Source organism: Miniopterus natalensis, chromosome 8 (genome assembly GCF_054644295.1).
Source record: "Miniopterus natalensis isolate mMinNat1 chromosome 8, mMinNat1.hap1, whole genome shotgun sequence".
Classification (NCBI taxonomy): Eukaryota; Metazoa; Chordata; class Mammalia; order Chiroptera; family Miniopteridae; genus Miniopterus; species Miniopterus natalensis.
The window spans coordinates 50,405,490-50,424,277 of record NC_142088.1 but is presented as its reverse complement, the minus strand read 5'-3'; the positions used below and the strand labels follow the sequence as shown (position 1 = coordinate 50,424,277).

The following is an 18,788-nucleotide window of genomic DNA, read 5'->3' as shown; positions in this document are numbered from 1 at the left end:
GTCAGAGAGCTTTATGCATATTTGAGTGATGGAGCTTCCAAAAGCTTTTGTGTCCTCCCACTACCTACGGCATAATATGTGGCACCCAAGGCATTTTAGACCAGATATACCTAGTTATGATGAGTGCTTCATTCGTATTGTCCCAGAACTTGATAGTTTTATTGACGTCAACAAAATAGCAAACTTGTATTCAGTTTCATGAAGCTATTTTAAAATTAAGAAATACATTAATAAATTAATTCAACAGTGTTAAAAGCACCCATTTGGGGTGACGTGTTCTGCTTGATGTTCTTTTATGTGGTCTCCTGCCTTGTGAAGTGACAGTGGGTGTGAGCTGAGCTTTTCCAGGAGTCGGCAGTGATTACAGAGCAGAGCTGTCTGATTGTTGCTGTGTTCATTCATTAGCTTCTGCGTGTGCACTGGAAAGACCTCCTGTGGAATGGGAGGGATTTACACTCTCGGTTTGAGCAGTAACTGCCTGGCCTAATGGGTTTGCCCATTTCTTCTGCGTTGTACATTTTATAAACTGAAAGCATATTTTTAAAGGAAATGGGCAAGTGCCTTACAGCATAGTATCTGTTGACAAGCTGGGCGTCTGGTAGATTTTTCATTGCCCACCCTCCTACCCTTAGAGCTGAACCTCAGTTAAGAGAGAAGGGCAAGATTTCTCAGGTATTGCAGAAAAGAATAAAAGATTCAGGTTGTCTGTTCTATATGCAACAGGGCAGTAGGCAACACTCAAGAGTGACAGTGATGTGTAAGGGACCATAGACTGCAATCTCGAGGAAGTATTTGCCTGTGAGATCCATGTAAACACAAATAAATTCCCATTTGCTAGGAAACATCAAATGATTTGTTTGATGTGTGTAGAGTAAGGACTGGCATGAAGGAGGAGTGATGCCGGCCTCAAGGGACCCGGTCCCCCTGGGAAGTGAGGGTGTGGAAATAGCTTCCTAAGGTTGCCAGCTCTTATTGTCACTGAGCCTGATACAAAGAACTGTGGTGGTCTGTTCACTGTTAACCATCTAGTACAGTTAAATTTTGGTATCAAAGATTATAAAAATAAGTTGGCTACTTTGGAGATTGTTTCAGTACACAGAGATTTTCTTTGTAAAGGATTTGTTAGAGTGGAATTGGTTTAGAGTCCTGCAGACAGGTTATTACTATGTATCACATCAAAATGTATCACATGGACACCTTGTTCCTCTATTAATAAGGCAGAGTAAGAAGCCTTTAAGATGTTGTCTTAGATCATTTAGAAGTTGGGTAATTAGACTACTATTTTTGACTACATTTTTTTTCCCTTTTGAAATACTTCCTAAGTGGATCACAGAACACTGTTTAGTTTTCAAGGAAACAAACAAACATAATTACCAGCCAATTTTCTTAAAACTCTAACTGGTAATTGCTTGGACTTAATGGCACTTACCTTTGATAGGTTAGTTCATGATGTTTCAACAGATGTTTCTCTTTGCTCAGCTTAGAGGAGTCTTCCTCTGCTTCTCCTACTCCACCCCACCTTATCTCTCCCCTACCCCTAAAAAAATCCCTTTCCTGCAGCATATTCCAATCTACTTCTCACCCAGATGTTGGGCACAATGTGTGTGCCATAGTGTGTAATTAATTTAATTGTAGAGATATTAGCAGTAGTTTTATTGCAGCATGAAGTTACTGCTTTACCTCTGATTTTTCTTGTCCCTGAATACTGTTTAGGATTTTGAAAGCATTTAGGGTTAAATAACAGGAGTGAGTCCGATTCTTGTACTGGTAATGTCCAGGATCTACTGTAGACATGTGTGAGAAGGCAGATAGGGGTCCATGCACCAGCTCTGCGAGGCTGGGACACCTGGACGTACAACTAGGCAGCTGAAGCTTCCCTGCTCCTACTGGCCGGTCTCTCTCTCTCTGGCTTTGACAACACTTTAGGAAAGCTGAGGTAGCCAGCCGGCAGCTGGTGGCTTGCAGCCCTGCTGAGTGGTGGTCCATTTTAATGCAGCTTAATTGTGTCTAAAGAGTCAGAGCTGTGGAGTTGCGGAGGCCACTTGTCATGTAGTTTGGAGCTGAAGTTGTGGCGACTGGAAATCTGAAAATGCATTTGAAACTTCAACTCCTGCATCTGTGTCAAACAAGGGCTGCTTTTGCAATCCTTTCTTGGGAATAATTTAGCCCTTTATAGTCTCATATTCTTAATCCTTTCAGTTGTCACAAAATTATAAACCAAATGTCATGTTTTAAGGGGTTAGAGGAAGAAAGGAAATGAGGAGCCCTTGCGAGGCTCCCAGCATCTTTGCTTTCTACAGAGCTGAGGCAACAGGCCAGACCTTTGTAATGGCTCTTCTCATTTGTGCACTGGCTCATGGGTTACACTCTTGGTTATCCCTTCGACCTCAGCCTGGGACCTGTGGGGGGCCTCATGGCAAGGCATGCCGGGGAGAGGCTCAGGTCCCAGGCAGGAGCCTAGAAATATGTTCGAAGCTGTACTGTAGGAAGCTAGGGTGAGGGGTGTGGTCCTGGTGGCCCACACAGCCTGGTTGTGAAGGGCCTGGAGAGAAGCTAGAGGCTGCCATTGGATTCCCATCACTTAGGCCCATTTGAGGGTCCTGCATAAAGAGTTAGCGGAATCTTTCTAACAGGAAGGACTGCGTGAAGTACAAACGTGAATGCGCTCATAGTGTGTAAACGGTGTGGATACGTACCGAGGGTGCAGGAGCGCAAGTGTCTGCTCTTGTAAAATCAAGATGTCAGGAGTTTCTCCCCGGACTGGGAAGGTGAGCAGCGCACATGAGGGCCGCACTGTCACAGAGCCAGGCCACAAAGCCACTGGTGCGTTTCAGGTGAAGGAGAGGATGGTGCTAACAGTGAGGAAGGAAAGGACTGAGGCCTCAGGAGGGAAACTGGAAGGGCCCAGATCGGGCAGGTGGTGCCGGGCGACGGCTGGATGTTGTGCCAGAGCCAGAGGGTTTACAGCAGACACGTGGCCCAACTTGACTTCTGTCCCTTGAAGCTTGGTCCCACTAATGGTTTCTCCAGTCCTTAGAAGCCTGAGCCCTTGGAATGTAACTCCCTCTCCCTCCTCATATGCCCTCAGATAACATCTGTGTTTTATTACCATGTATCTAAGAGGGGCAGTGCTTTATAGGGGGCCACTTAACCCACAAACCAAATTAGGTTTAATTTTATTTAGATTTCTCTTACTGTGACCTAGGGTGTATGTGGTCATGAGAGGAGATTTTTTAAAAAGACAAAAACACACTGTACATTTGCTTCTAAGATTGGCTGAGAATGAGTGAAATTATTTTGCATTAGTTATTTTTATAATCCAACTGTGTCTCTGTTGGAATAGACCTTAATTCCTTTTTAAAAATGTACCTGTGCAATGAATCTTACTGATTTGATCAGAGGGAAATGTGATTTAGAATTTTTGAAAGTATATACATATGTAATATTATATAACATGTTACATATATATGTGTGTGTGTATATACATATATGTATAAATTTGAAGTTAGGAATATGTTTCTTTCCAATAAAAGCCTACTTTGACTGCCAAGAGCTGACGGCCAGTGTGGTGAGCACTGTGGAATTGAACGTACAGTCCGCTCACTGAGTTAACGGGCTGCCATTCTGGCCGCAGCGGAGAGCGCCCGAGCGCCGAGCTGCACGTTTGCAGTAAGGACTGGAGCTTTGCGGCGTCACTGAGCTCGATTGTCAAACATCTTCATAAAAATGTATGGTGAAGTTTGTCTCTTTCCAGAAATCACGGAGACTTTTAGCAACCATATCAACATGATTCTCGTTCAAGAATGAGGAGCGCTTGGTTTTTTACCACTTTTTGGTTAACAACATTGCTGGAAAAATAAACTGGGTGGGCGAACAAAACCAAAATCACCTTGAAGTAAATTTTGTTGGACGCCTGAATGGAATTGCTTAATAATGTATAGCTATAGCAGTCTGGGTATGACGTTTCAACTTTGAGGAGACTCAACTTCCGTTTCGTGTTACAGCGACGAGCTCAACCAAATTGGAAGACCTGAGTTACTTAGACGGGCAGAGAAATGCTCCCCTTCGGACGTCGATCAGGTTGCCCTGGCACAGCACGGCCGGCGGCCGGGCGCAGGAAGTGAAAGGTACTTGTCCTCCATCCGCTGTCCTGGGGGGTGCCGAGCTCGCTCATGAAACATGGGAAGGCCATGGTCACCAACACTTAACCAACTGTTTTGAAACATGATGTGAAGGGAGGAAGTGTTAAGTTTATCTGGAAGGTGTGCTAGGGGGCCATCCTTAACAATTTTAGACTTCTTAAACTATGTGTTTAACTTCCTCCTGGAGTTGAAAAATAACTCTGTGACATGATATTTTAAAATGAGAAGTACTTTAACACTCCCTCAATTTTGTCATCAACAAAGAATTATCAACTATGTTTTAGTTTTTTGGACGGTATTGGCCGCCTCAAAATGCGCAGTTGTGAGCCTCGTCGAAAGGGGCAAAGCACCGTGACACCCCGGTGAGAGGTGAAGCCCTATCTCTAGGGGAAACGCATTTTCATTTTACTCGTGCACTTGTAGAAGAAATGTGTCTTAAATGGTGTTTTGAGATAAACTGGTGAGACGGTTTGGCCCTTAGAATCACTTTCTCATTCTCTGTGTCTGCCTTGAGTCATGAGAGTAATTTAGAGGCATAAAAGGACTGGAAAGTCATTTTAATAGGATATTTTGTGGTACCAACCGTGTATGAAAAATGAGGTACCACAGGAGTGTTCATAGGATCAGCTTGGAAACACAGATCGCCTTTGGGGTAAAACTATAAGCTATAATAAGTTTAACATACATGCAGTGATAGAAAGGGAGGGTTTTTTTAGTGTATAAAATTATGACATTCTTCTAAAATAGTGATCTTTTTTCTTTTCCTAAGCACGATTTGCTCCCTACAAGCCACAAGACATTTTGTTGAAGCCCCTGTTGTTTGAAGTACCAAGCATAACAACAGACTCTGTGTTTGTGGGAAGGGATTGGCTCTTCCACCAGATCGAAGAAAACTTGAGGAACACAGAACTGACGGAAAACAGAGGAGCGGTGGTGGTTGGAAATGTGGGCTTTGGGAAGACGGCAATCATTTCTAAGTTGGTGGCACTGAGCTGCCACGGAAGCCGCATGAGGCAGATTGCTTCCAACAGCCCCAGCTCGTCACATAAAAGTATGTCCCTGTTTAACTACTTGTCTAGCTTATTATATGAATATCAGATAGATGGAGGAAATTGCTGTTTGGATAGACATAAATTCCAGATTTTCCTCAAGTTGTTCCAGCTGCCGTATCAGGTTTGCGATCAGATGCTGGAGAACCGTGTGGGTGTCCGTCTATCACAGAGCCTGCGTAGCAATGGCCCGGGGTGAGGACAGCCTCTGGTGTCCTCCCAGCTGTAGAGCCTCTCTCCTTCTTTATAGGAGCAGAGATGGGGTGGTGAGGCCTGATCAAGTGCCCTGGGGAAGTTTTGGTCCTAAAACCAAAGGGGGGGGGGTAGGCTCCTGGCAGAACAAGCCAGGAGTCTGTGCAGAATTCTTTTGTACCTGTGCCCTGCAGCCTTTGTCTTCTAGACTGGCTTTACAAGGATATAAAAACCAACTTAGAAACGGGATGAACTGCTTATGGCTTATTTTACGTGCAATAAACACATTAAAAGAAAGTGTCTCTAACATAGTGAATCAGGAACAAGTGAGCCATGCAAGATTTTTTTTTTTTAAACCAGAAATAATTTAATAAAGGAAATGAGAAACAGCAGTTCTCCAGGGAGGGCAACTGGGTTGATGGGAGATGGGGCTGAGAGGGGCTCTCATTCGCATCTTTGCTCACTCATTACCTATTGAAATGCTCTCTGTCTCTAATCAAGAAATACATTCAATATCCCACCATACATTCCCCTATTCTGATGTTGTAAACAATGAAATTGGTCTTTTATCTCTGCAGCTTCCGATTCCTCCCCAGATCTTCCATTCACTCCATTGCTTTCGCCAAGTACTTCTCCAGGTGGTACCAACACGGCTAAAACACCCACTGGGTCAGGGTCTGATGTTCCTGAAAACCAGAGACCAAGAGAGGATGCAGTGAAATACCTCGCCTCCAAGGTAATGTGCTCCTGGTCTATGAGAACTTCAGAGAGAGAGTTTGGCTTCTGAAAAATGAATTGTAAAAGGGATCTTAAAATACAGACAGCAGTTGCTTAATGCAAAAGTGTAGCTGTTGATAAAATTCTGATGGAGGCTATCAAATGAAAGGTATCAATGAAAAGAAATATCTTAAGACACTGGCAGTGGACTTGTATTCATCTTAAATAATGGACTGAACATTCCTCAGTCAGCAGGAGGTATTCCTGCACTTGCCACAAATCCACCCTTACAGTTGGAACGAGAGCAGGAGACTGGGAGCCTGTAACGCGACCCCCGGGCCACCTCTGCCTACACTCTGCTGCCTGCGGCCCTTGGTTTCCGTCTTTCTGTCAGAGATTTCTTGTGATGTCGTAAAAGAGATTTGGCTGACCTTTCCTTCCTACATTCATGGTTGTCAAGATCCTCCTGAAATTTTCCATCTGCTCAGCTTCCATCGCAGGTTCATAAGCCACCCTCCTGTGTTAAATCTGTTACATCTCACTCCTGGCAAGCCACTTGGGTCTCCCTGGTGTGAGACGGTGGAGCAGGAGAACCACCAGGGAAGGGCAGTGATCAGGGACATCTAGTGAGGAAACCTCCAGGCCAGGCGGTAGGTCCAAGGGACTGAAACGAGTGCTGCTCTGCTCCAGATCCCTGCTCCTCACTTCTACGTTCCTCATGCCCTGACCAGTCCTCTGCTCAGGAACAGGGATCTGGAAAGAGGGTGGAGTGCAGACCACAAGGCCACCCTGCTGCTGTGATTTTTCCACTCCACTTTGTGACCCTCAGTAAGAAATACATCTTACACTAGAGACGACCTGGTACTCACACACATGAGCACACACACAACTGAAACAAAAACAGTATAAGACTATATTTACATCCTATAATGGTCACTTTGTTAAAAAAAGAAAAGAAAAGCTGTTTGGCTCCGAATTGATGTCATGAGGCACTGTTGGGTGGCCAGACTTCATGCAGGATAGACTGTGGTCCGGCTATTTCATTGGCGCTTTGTACAAGCTCTTGGGTCCTCGTGGATTCCAGGGGACAGTGGAAGAGCAGTCATCTTTCCTGAGTGTTAATGATAAATTTAACTGAAACAAAAGTCACATGGAGGTTCCAAATTGGCTACATCTACTCTTGCCACTTGCTTTTTAAGAGTCTTCAGACCTGTTACCTAGTCACAGATCTTTCCTTGCTAATCTGTGTCACCCCAGCAAGGCCTTTAGCTGTGTGTCTCGCCCTCAGCTGTGAATTGAAGCTACTGGTTCGCACGTATGCCAGGGGTGTAGAGTTGTGTGGACAGCGCAGATGCAGATGCTTCTGAAAAACATAAAGCACTTTACACAAATGTGTTTTGACCTTTTTCACCTTCCTTACCTGGTACGATATTCCTTAGTTCATCCTCTTTGGGCAAAGTATCAAGTTTTCCATTTATCTGCAGTGTCCCTCTCACTCCCAAGGCAGTTCGCATCTGGCACATACTTGGGGTCTCTAACAAATACCTGCTGCCACTTCCCATCTGTCCCAACAAAGGGACCATTCGCCATCTCAGTGCTTGGGCAGGACCCTCCCTCCTTTTCTTTGTCCTTTCATGGGACAGGCAGAAATGGGGTGATTTCTGATTTTGTCACTGTTGAACTTCTCTGCGGTGTCACTTGCGGTGTGAGTATGGAGGGGGCTGAGGACTTGAACCTGGTCCTCCTGTCATGGGGACGAAGCAGCCGTGGCTTTCCAGCCTGGCTTTCATAACCACCGACTTGTGCTGATCTTAGTGCCAAACACGTCGCAATTTTGGCTGCAGTTAAAAGTCTGCCTAGCTCTTGGAAAACCACATGAATGAATAAAGGAATAACTGAATCAGTTAAGCTAAATATGTCTCAGTCTTGGGAAATACGAGCAGCATATTTTGTTACCTTGTGGACAAGAGAACTTCATCCCCGTGGGAGAGCGTGGAAGGAGCTGTGCAAAGAGGGTGAAGTGACGCTGACGGTCTGCTTTCCCCCCAGGTGGTGGCCTACCACTACTGCCAGGCCGACAACACCTACACGTGCCTGGTGCCCGAGTTCGTGCACAGCATCGCGGCTCTGCTCTGCAGGTCCCATCAGCTGGCCGCCTACAGAGACCTGCTGATAAAGGAGCCCCAGCTGCAGAGCATGCTGAGCCTCAGATCCTGTGTGCAGGACCCCGTGGCTGCCTTCAAGAGGGGAGTGCTGGAACCGCTCACCATCCTGAGAAACGGTACCACCCAGCAGCCACCCAGAGCCCCCTCATTAGTAGCTCAGAGTCCCCAGGGCGGTCCTCAGGAGGGGGTCAGCTTGGCCCCAGGGGTGGGAGTGAGGTGGGCACAGGGAGAGGATGTGGGTGAATCTGCATCTCTCCTCCCCTTCCTCATGACCATCTCCCCCAGGTCCCTCCCAAATGGTGCAGTTTTTTAAATGAAACATCTCTAATAAGAATGAACTCCCCAGTCGAACATTTCCAAAGTAGCTAATTTGTAACTAGGTGATTTAGATGACTTACACTCTAGAAACTGTCGCCTGCATATTTTATACTCCCACATAGCAGGGGATACATCGATTGTTCAGGGAAATTGCCAGCATGTTTTGTTCAGGGCCTCTGCTCGGTTGAGTTGACCCTGAAGCCATTTCTGGAAGTCTGAGTTTGTTGCCCTTGAATATTCTACAAGGTTGGGGCAGTAGTGCTGTTATGGGCCCTTTGGTCTTTCATCTTTCCTTCTTACCTTTTTTAAAAAATGTTTATTGATTTCAGAGAGAGGAAGGGAAAGAAAGAGAGAGAAACATCAATGATGAGAGAGGCATTGATCGGCTGCCTCCTGCGCTTCCCCAATTGGAGATTGAGCCCAAAACACGGGGCAAGTGCCCTGACCAGGAATTGAGCTGTGACCTCCTGGTTCATAGGTTGATGCTCAACCACTGAGCCACACCAGCCAGCTCTCCTCACCTTCTGAGCTAGTTTATCTGCCTTCATAGCATTTCTTTCAAAAGGTGCTAGAGAGACGGAATTGAAACAGATGTTATCATTTCTCCTCAGTTCCCTGGGCAGAAAGTTGGTGCTGATAAATAGAAAACTAGATTAGGTTTGTAGGAGAGAGCCTGTTCTGGGAGTTTATAAAGCAGAGCTCTCACACCCGGCTAGCTATGTGCCTTGGGCCAGATGCTTTGCCCGTTAGGGGTCAATTTTACTTCCCAGAAATCCACTGAGGGTGTTCTGTTGGTGGGGGAGGGGGCCCTGGGGTCTTTTCCGGATTTCCTCTCTGTGTCGCCTTCACTGTGCTCACCCGGAGACAGTAGTTTGTGAAGAGCTAACTATCGTATACATGGGTGAAATTCTGCTACATGTGTGTAATGTAGTATGTTTCTGAGAAGTGCGAAAAGTGGTGGTTTCTTTTTGGCTCGGTGCTCCAGTTTTCATTATAAATTTAATAGAAAATATGCTTTCGTGTAAAACAATTCTTCTGCCGTATGTAAACCTTCTTAGTTTTTCCTCACACTTTGAACTGTGCATTAAGTTATACTGGGTGGTGCCATCATATAGAAATGTATAATTTCTTAATTAAAAAATACTTTGTCCTTCAGAGCAGAAAATTCCTGAAGAAGAATACATTATTTTGATAGATGGCTTAAATGAAGCTGAGTTTCATAAACCGGATTATGGAGATACGCTTTCTTCATTTATTACCAAAATCATCTCTAAGTTTCCTGCCTGGTTGAAGTTGATTGTGACTGTAAGAGCAAATTTTCAGGTAAAAAAGAATTTTCGAATCTCTTTCCAAGTCCTTGTACTCAAGTTTTACGGTGATTAACACTAACAGTCTGAACTGTTGTAAACGATTTAGCTGCTGGTTTGAAAACTATATTAAGACTTTGAAATACTAGTGCATAGAGCCCCAACGGGGTGAAACTATGACCTTTTTACCCCCCAAGGCACATGTATCAGGATGTCAGGTAAGATTTCCATTAGCATGGAGCTGCGCTTCTGCTTCTTGGGGAGCTGCTTGAGGTGCCGGCGAACAGCTCTGTCAGAAGTTGGCGTTGTTCCTCCTAGTAGTTATTCGCATGGATATACGGTAGGACTTCTGTTGGTTTGTTTTTGTTATGTATGAAGGAAAAAGGGAGGGATGAAGAGGGGCATTTTTAAGACCTGTTCTGAAAGAAGGTCTGTTTTTTCAGAAAACTTAAATACAAGGTAACGTCTGCAGTGAGATGAAGGATATTTTTAAAAACTCTCTCCCTCACACTTCCCCTCATTTGGACCCTACAATTGTATCTCAACCACCATTGACTCCTTCCTTCTACCTTGTTTATTTTCAGTAAAGACATTAGATTTTTGCCCTTTTATGATGAAACTTATTTTAAAACAGCATTGCAGTTCTTTTCTCACTAAAAGTGGCATTAGACCTCCGTTGAACTTGATGTGTTTTTTTAATGGGAATTCGATTTGTACCCTTTTCAGTCGTGTTCTGCCCAGTAAGCAGACTCTAGCAGTTAGCGGCGCTTGGGGGCGGGAGCCCGGTGGTTTGTGCACTAGCCGTGTATGTTTTCAGAGGGTCAGTAGCACCTACGTGGCATGGGAGTAATTGTGCCTCCTGTAGTCACTACATTCGATGAGGACATGTACTTAAATGCTTCAGAAATGATACTGGGAAGTTAAAAAAACACACACCACCCAACTCATCTCTGCTGTGAAGTGTCGGGATGCACTTACCTCAGGGATGGGGAGAGATGGGCGGGGACGTGGGGCTTCCAGGGAGCCGATGCTCTGTGGCCAGCTGCTGGTTACCAGGTGTATCTGACTTTGTGAAAATAACACTGTGCAATTATGATTTGTACACTTCAGTATGTATTGCTTCAATTTAAAAGTTTACTGAAAGCCAGCAACTTGAGAAAGTGACAGTGGCTGTCCTCGAGCAGGGCACTTTGTGACGCAGGCTGTCACTGGCACAGCCAAGGAGGCAGTCTCAGGTTCCCGGTTTAGTCACGCAGCCCTGGCATCTGCACGGAGAGGGATGCCTCTTATCTCAGCGTCGGCCGTGTTCTTAGAAGCACAGTGGTGGCTGTGTTTGTCCCTGTTATGTTAAGGATGATGGGTATCAGGTCCCCTCAGGGCCTCGCGGCCCCCTGGCGGGTCCTGATGGGTGGCCTCATTGCTGGGGCTCTTGCATCTCGCTGGGCTCTGAGCCTCCGATCAGGGCCTTGGAAAAGCCTTTACTGATTCAATCTCACATCAGGATTTCTTTCACATAAGCTTTTTATCTTCAACTTATCCTATTACACGTTTTAATACAAAATAATGAGTCCCTGTAATCCATGAAAATCCTCCTTGAAAGAAAACTAGTGAATCTGGTTTGAAATGCAGCTGACACAAAAAAAGAAAACTCTGTGGAGTGACACTGGGTTTTTTTTGTGGTGTTTTTTTTTTTTTGCAGGAAATTGTAAGTGCGCTGCCGTTTGTCAAGCTTTCCTTAGATGACTTTCCTGACAACAAGGACATTCACAGTGACCTGCATGCCTACGTCCAGCACCGGGTCCAGAGCAGCCAGGACATCCTCAGCAACATCTCCCTGAATGGCAAGGCCGACGCCGCCCTCATCGGGAAAGTGAGCAGCCACCTGGTACTGCGGAGCCTGGGCTCGTACCTGTACCTCAAGCTCACCTTAGACCTCTTCCAGAGGGGACACTTGGTCATCAAAAGTGCCAGCTACAAGGTGGTGCCCGTGTCTTTGTCTGAGCTCTACCTGCTGCAGTGCAACATGAAGTTCATGACCCAGTCCGCCTTCGAGAGGGCGCTTCCCATTTTGAACGTGGCCCTCGCATCCCTGCACCCCATGACGGACGAGCAGATCTTCCAGGCTATTAATGCCGGCCACATACAGGGGGAGCAGGGCTGGGAGGACTTTCAGCAGAGGATGGACGCCCTCTCTTGCTTCCTCATTAAGAGGCGAGACAAAACCCGCATGTTCTGCCACCCATCCTTCAGGGAGTGGCTTGTTTGGAGAGCAGATGGTGAAAACACGGCCTTCCTGTGTGAGCCCAGGTACGACAGAACGCTTCTGTCAGCTCTTTGCAGGGACTCTGATGCGCACTTGGGGAAGGACTTTCAAACAGGAATCACGTGTCTTTTCTTTAATAGAAAGGCAGCACAGAATGAAAAACTCAGGAAGGGCAATGGAAAACTCTCTCTGTTACTAACGAAAAGAGTCCTCCCTTTAATTGCTGGAATTTTAAGACTCCTCAGCACACTCGGGTGAGAGAGAAGCTAGGCGATGCCTTGTGCGATTTCTCTGCCATCCATCTTCTAGACCCCGCCTGTTGTCACCCAAGTCACCCGTATGGTGGGAGAGGGATGTCAGCTCCAGGAAACAGGGAACTTCCCTAGAAGCTGCTCCCAGCTCGGGGTCTGTGGACTGCCCTGGACCTCAGCACCCTCCCTACCTGCCATGTAGCTTGTCCCAGGGTTCAGATGTGGCTGCCTGCCCCTAGGGGAGCACAGCGACCACATCTGGCCCCCGCCTTTTGTATTTGTGGTTTAGCTTGGTGTAACAGATGGGGACTTGGGGTCGGGAGGATTGTAGTTCAGGTCTCAGGTGCCCCATATGGGATGGTGGGGCAGCTGCATCTGTGGAGTCGAGGGTTCCACTGAGGATTTGCTGAGAATGGGGCCAGCATGCAGATCTCCTTACTGCCCAGGGTAGGAGGCGGTGGTGAACCTGCTGCTCTGTGGCCTAGTGCTGGTCAGGGCGTGGTCAGGAATTCGAAGGGGCAGGTGCTTTCAGGTTAGGATGTGTTCATGCCCACCACCTCTGCCTGCTCCTGGCCTGTATCATCACTGTCTTGAAGGGCTTCTGCTCCTCTGTCAGAATTGCTCCCGACTCCTGCAACAGGTTTGGCAAGCTGCAAAACTGTCCCCTTCGGGCTGGGCTGGGCTGGGCTGAGCATTTGATCAGATGCTGGGGTCCAGAAATGAGTAAGAACTTATACCTAACATACCACCTTCCTCCCCACGAATGTTGACAATGTTGACCTACTAGGTCTAGCTGCTGTTTCATGCTGTGATAGTGTTGTTTTCTTGGGTGACACAGGGCTAAGAATTGACTCTTTGAACTTGAGTTTGGGGGGATAAACTCTAACTTCTAGATTATTGAGTCAGACCATAATAACTAGGTAAATCCTATGTCATGACATATTTAGTCAGGTCAGGTGATTTTCTAGGAAAAGTCAGATTATTTTCTAGGAAAAGATAGGCTGTCGTTGAGTTTGTAGAGACATAAAAACAAGTAGAGCCCTGCTTGGGTGGCTCAGTTGGTTTGAGTGTCATGTCATACACCAAAAGGTTGCGGATGGATTCAGTTCCTGGTCAGGGTACATACCTAGGTTGCGGATTTGATCCCTGGTCGGGTGACACACTAGAGGCAACAGATCATTGTTTCTTTCTCACATCAGTGTTCCCCTCCCCCTTCGCCCTTCCCCCTCTCTCCCCTTCCCCCCACCTTTCCCTTACCCCCTACCTTTCCCTCTCCCCCTTCCTCTCTCTAAAATCAATAAACATATCCTTGAGTGTGGATAAAAAAATAGAACAAGTTGAGAAAGACTTCAACGACAGGTGTAGATTTGTTACCGAGGTTTGAGGCAGAAGTAGTTGGACTGTAGTCTCAGTTAAGCTTCACTCCTTTGTGGGTGGTAGGTGGCACTGAGGTTATGCAGCGTAGGGCAGAGCTGAGAGGGGTGACTGACGGTTGTCACTCGTGGATGGCTAGTGCTGATGCGTTCCTGTAAGCGGGTGTGGGAACTTACCAGGAGCAGGGCCAGGACTAGGCTGGGGCAAGAGATGCACCTGGGATGCAGAGGAGTTGTGGCTTAAGAATTGTGAAAGTCGGCATTTACCCAAGACCCCTGTTGTTGAACTTCATTCAGCAGACAGACAGTATGTAGAATGATGTTGGAAGGAAGCTACTGAATTTAGTTCAGCAAAAGTTTCTGCGGACCCACTACATGCAGGGCCGTATGGCAGATACGGAGGTTCCTGGGACAGGGGCCCAGTTCTCCAGGGCTCCCCACGCAGGAGGGCAGGTGAGCAGGCAGTGAAGGGAGCCAGGGGGAGCTGCACTGCACCTGGGCCTTCGGGAAAGAGAGGAGTAGCTTCCCTTGGAGGAGACCGTTTCTGGCAAGTGTTCCACATACGTGGTAGCATTTGAGTTGGGCCTTGAAGGATGGGTAGCATTTCTCTTCCTACCCCAGTTAGTGTAATTTTCCCCAATTATAGAGGAAAAAAAGAAAAGAGTCCAACGCCCAGAGGCAATGACATTTTGCTTTTATTTCTGCCCCTTTCCGTGCATTTTAAACATTTTCCAAAATTTTTTTTCTTTATTAAAATTCCCATTCTGCTTGTTTTGCTCAATACATCATGGACATTTTATAAAGCTGGATATCTTAGTAAAATGTCATTTTGCATGGCTGTGCAAAACTCCCAGGAGGCAAATGATACCCTCATTGGAGGGTTTTTTTACATTGTTTCTTGGTTTGTTATAAACGTAAAAAAATCTATTGTGAATATCTTGGTGCTCTTCAGGAACGCAGTGGAGTTTGAGGGAGGTCTGGATTAAAATCCTGTTTCCATTAGTACCTTTGTAATTCCTGCGCACAAATTATTTGAACTCTCCAAGCCTTATCCTCTTATCCTCTTATCTGTAAGAGGAGGAAAAGCATCAGCTCATTGTGTAACGATGGCTGTTACAGAGAGAGGTCCTTGAGAGCGCCTGCTTCTCCCCTTCTTCCTCCCTCCCTCCCTCCCTTCTGTCCTTCCTGGTTTTAATTAAACCCAGGAGCAGAATTATCAGCTTAAAAAGTAAAGTTGCTCAGAGCCTTCATTCACATCACCTAGGCTTAAACATGACTCAGATTTTGCAATATTTGCTCCATCTGTTATTTTTTGTAGAAAGAAATTAGACATCATGATACTTTCCTGAAATAATTGATTATAAGCCTCAAAAAAGAGGCGATTTTCATACTTAACTGCAATACCATTACAACAACCTAAAACATTAATACTAATTTACCAGTCTCATCACACACTTAGCTGTGCTCAGATTTCTCCACTTCTATTTTTTTAGTATGTATGAATCTGGATCCAGAAGAGTTCCATAAGAGGTATTTTATTGTTTTGCTTAATATGTAGATTCCCACCTTTTTCTTTTTTCTTTGCATTTTATTTGTTTAAAAAGAATAGCTGGGTAGTTTGTCCTGTTAGTTTCCTGTAATATGAATTTTGCTGGTTGTGTTCTCATGGTAGTTTTTAATGTATTTGTCACCTTTATGTTCTATAAATTGATAGTTAAATCTGGAGGCTCGATCAGATTTTATTTAAAAAATTTTTTCTTTTGCAAAGACGTTTAATAGGTGGTAGTGAGTACTCCCATCAGGAGGCACTTAACATCTTAATGTCTCTCGGAGCCTTTGGTGATCATGTCCCAGATCCTTTGATTCATTAGGGTTGCACAGAACTCTTAATTTAGGACAGTCCCCATCTACTTTTCCCCACATCATTGACTTTAGGAATGAATGGGTAGGATTTCAGTAGGTGGAACAAGGCTGTTGCAGACGGGAGGAGCTGCGTGAGGCATTGCATCAGAAAAGCAGGCTGTGTTCTAGCAAGAACAAACCTTGTTTGACGGGAGCTCTTGTCATGAACACAGGAGTGGGAAGAGCTGACATAAAGGATGTGTCTGGGGAGCGCGGCCTTTTATCAGCTATCGCTGAAGAACCTGTGAAGGTTCTGGAGGGCAGATCATCTATGTGGACAGTGTGGTGCGTGGGAACCACTGTGGCAGCCAGGAGTAGGGACTTGTTGAACTTGGCTTTAGGATATGGTGGGGTGGAGATGGGCCTTGCTGGCGTGAGATAGACAAGCATGGCTTCGCCTTGTGGGCAGAGTCAAGGAGAAGAAGGTGCTATATCAAGATGTTAAGCCTCAGAAACCAGGAGTGGCCTTGCTCTCAGAAAGGAAAGAAGGGCAGAAGGTGTGGGATGGGATTTACAGAGCAGGAGCTAGCTTTTGTTTTCAGCACTTTCAGCTTGTGGGGTCTGTGGAACCCCAGCTAGACAGGTTCCAATGGCAAGTGGGATCTGCAGGTTGGAGGAGAAGTTGGAGCTAGAGTTTGGCATCACTGATGGAGATACGGTGGTAGGACTTGGTGAGGGCTGTACTTAGAGGAAAGGGAGCGCTGGACTGCTGGGGCATTGCGGATTTCAGGGAAGGAGGTTGGAGGTGAAGGAAGATGAGGTTTGACAGGAAGCTGTTGGCTTTTCAGTTCAGGAGATGGGTCCTGGATCCTTAGGGACTCCCTTCCATTGGGCTGTGAGGAGTAAAACGGGGGAGAGCCAACATCCTGGGGTGGAGAGTGGAAGGGTGGAAAGGTTTGGAATTGTTTATGAGTGTGGGAAGGGTTTTTGTTTTGAACGTAACGGGAGATTGGGGCGTTGTTGGAAACATCTAGACAGTGTGGGGGAAACAGAATCCATACAGAAGGAGAAATTGGAAATGCAAGAGGAAGGGGATGGTAAGTAAGGGGCGACTCGCCGCCTCTGTGTTTTCACTGAATCTCTTCATAGCACATGCAGCCTTAAAAGTCATGCCTTCCGCTATAATATAAAAAGCAATCTGTTAGTCTCTTCCTGCCTTTATTTCCTCATCTCTAACATGGTTTATAACCTATTTGGAAACAGGATGCATCTGGATGGACACTGTTGAAAGTTTTTAATCATCTACATTAGCAGCTATCAGAAAACACATTTAGGAGAATGTAGTGTTTTTCATAATGTGTATTTTTTCCTCCACAAATACCTGTTTTCCCCCCAAAATTCAGCACTTCACAGTTTTCAGGTTGATAGAAATGAAAATAATTCACATGTGCAGAAGTCACTGTTGTTGGAGTAAGCAGCCATTAGCATCTTTTCCAAAGAAACTGGCTCAGACAAAGGCATAGAGTCCACAGGAGACATGGAGTCCTACAGACATGGCGGGGGAGGGGAAATGGGTAGCATGGCTTCTCCATGAAACAGTTAGTCAAGGATGCATTGGTGGGACCAGTTGAATGTCCACCATGTGCCCAGACATAGCAAGTCCCCTCATACGTCTTAACTTTCTTTCCCCAAGAAAGCTGTTCCAGCCAAGCCTAGAATTCTAAGTGTTTCTGATCATGAGCTGTTGCTATGCATGACCCAATTTTTCTTTCCTTCCTGTTATGAGGCCTTGCCCTTTGGCCCACCCAGGTTTATCCCCAGAGGTGATTATCCTGAGGGTCCTGTGGTGGCTCTGCTCTATCTGTCCATTTGTGCATTCATCCATCTGTCTATCCAAGAAGTACATATTTGAGTACTTACTAAGTGTTGGGCATTTGCTAGATACGGTGACTGTACCTGTGACTCAGACAAGACTCTTGGTTTCATGGAGTTTCCAATTATAAGGTGATGATAGAGTGATGGATGAGGGACAGAGAGTGGATGTCACAGGGCTTTCCCCTGGATCACTCCACAGAGACAGGGGAATCCAGAGGAAGCCCTTAAAATGACTTGAACAAACAGCTTTGGCCACCTTTTGTAAAGAGGCAGTGTCCCACTGTTTTGTGTGGTGGTGCTGAAGTGCCAGGGTTTCGGGGTTTGTCTGGTGATCTTCTTACCCGAGGGCCATGGTGCAGTGGAATAGGGTCTTTTGTCACAAGTCTTCATGTTTCTGACCCTAGGAATGGGCACGCTCTCCTGGCATTCATGTTCTCTCGACAAGAGGGCAAGCTGAACCGGCAGCAGACCATGGAGCTTGGGCACCACATCCTGAAGGCACACATTTTCAAGGTGAGACACACCACCATGAGGACGGGTCTCATTGTCGTTGTCATTGTTTTTTGAGTTTTTGGTTTTGGAGATTGTCAACAGCTTTATCAGGCCTCTCAGAGCCCTCCATGAGCCCCATTCCAACACAGCCCCCTGCCTTCTCCCTGAACATTCTGACTTACAGTCCCTCAAGTGTGTATCTCAATGCTAGGGTCATGTTTTGCTTTCTCCCCCTTTAAGTCCCTTTTAAGTTTCTTTCCACCTGAAGTTTTCATTTCATTCAATCCCTTTTGTTTCCCTGTTATTTAGTTGTCAAAGAACATGAGTTACTTAACCTCTATTTGTTTGTTTTTGTAGTCAGTTTATTTTACCAAATTTAGGTTCAAGTTCAAACTTGACTTCTAGTTTTGCACCACCTGGATTTTCTGATCTTATTTCTCATGATGTAGTTCACGATCCTCTGTATTTCTATCATTTGGTACTTGTATCTAGAAGCTTAATCAGATTCAGATTTGATTCCCCCCCCCTCGCAGGGTGTCATGATTGCTTCCTAGCTGTACTTGGAGTTTAAACTCTGTATAACTCTGTATGGGGTTTGCTGCATCAGGAGGCACAGCATCTGTGGTTGCTTCTCTGGTGTGATGCCATCAGCCACTGCAGGTCTCTGCCTGGACTCATTCATTCATTGTGGGTTACAGAATGGTGATATTTTATCATTTATTCTTCCTTTGACTGGAGAACTTCTATAAAAGAAGAAACTTCCTTCGCATCTTCCATCTCTTTACCCAGGCCTACAGTTCAA

At 45.8% G+C, this 18,788-nt stretch overlaps 1 protein-coding gene across 7 annotated transcripts in view; it reads left to right on the top strand.

Moving 5' to 3' along the window:
• TANC1 (tetratricopeptide repeat, ankyrin repeat and coiled-coil containing 1) overlaps positions 1-18,788 on the top strand; it is a 211,830-nt gene that overhangs the window by 152,887 nt on the left and 40,155 nt on the right. For all 7 annotated transcript variants that reach the window (XM_087819835.1, XM_016215958.2, XM_016215222.2 and 4 more), the window contains 7 exons: positions 4,005-4,127; positions 4,912-5,193; positions 5,962-6,119; positions 8,150-8,381; positions 9,740-9,906; positions 11,590-12,197; positions 17,899-18,007. In XM_087819835.1, the coding sequence (XP_087675961.1) occupies positions 4,005-4,127; positions 4,912-5,193; positions 5,962-6,119; positions 8,150-8,381; positions 9,740-9,906; positions 11,590-12,197; positions 17,899-18,007 (1,679 nt within the window). The remainder of the gene's footprint in view (positions 1-4,004; positions 4,128-4,911; positions 5,194-5,961; positions 6,120-8,149; positions 8,382-9,739; positions 9,907-11,589; positions 12,198-17,898; positions 18,008-18,788) is intronic.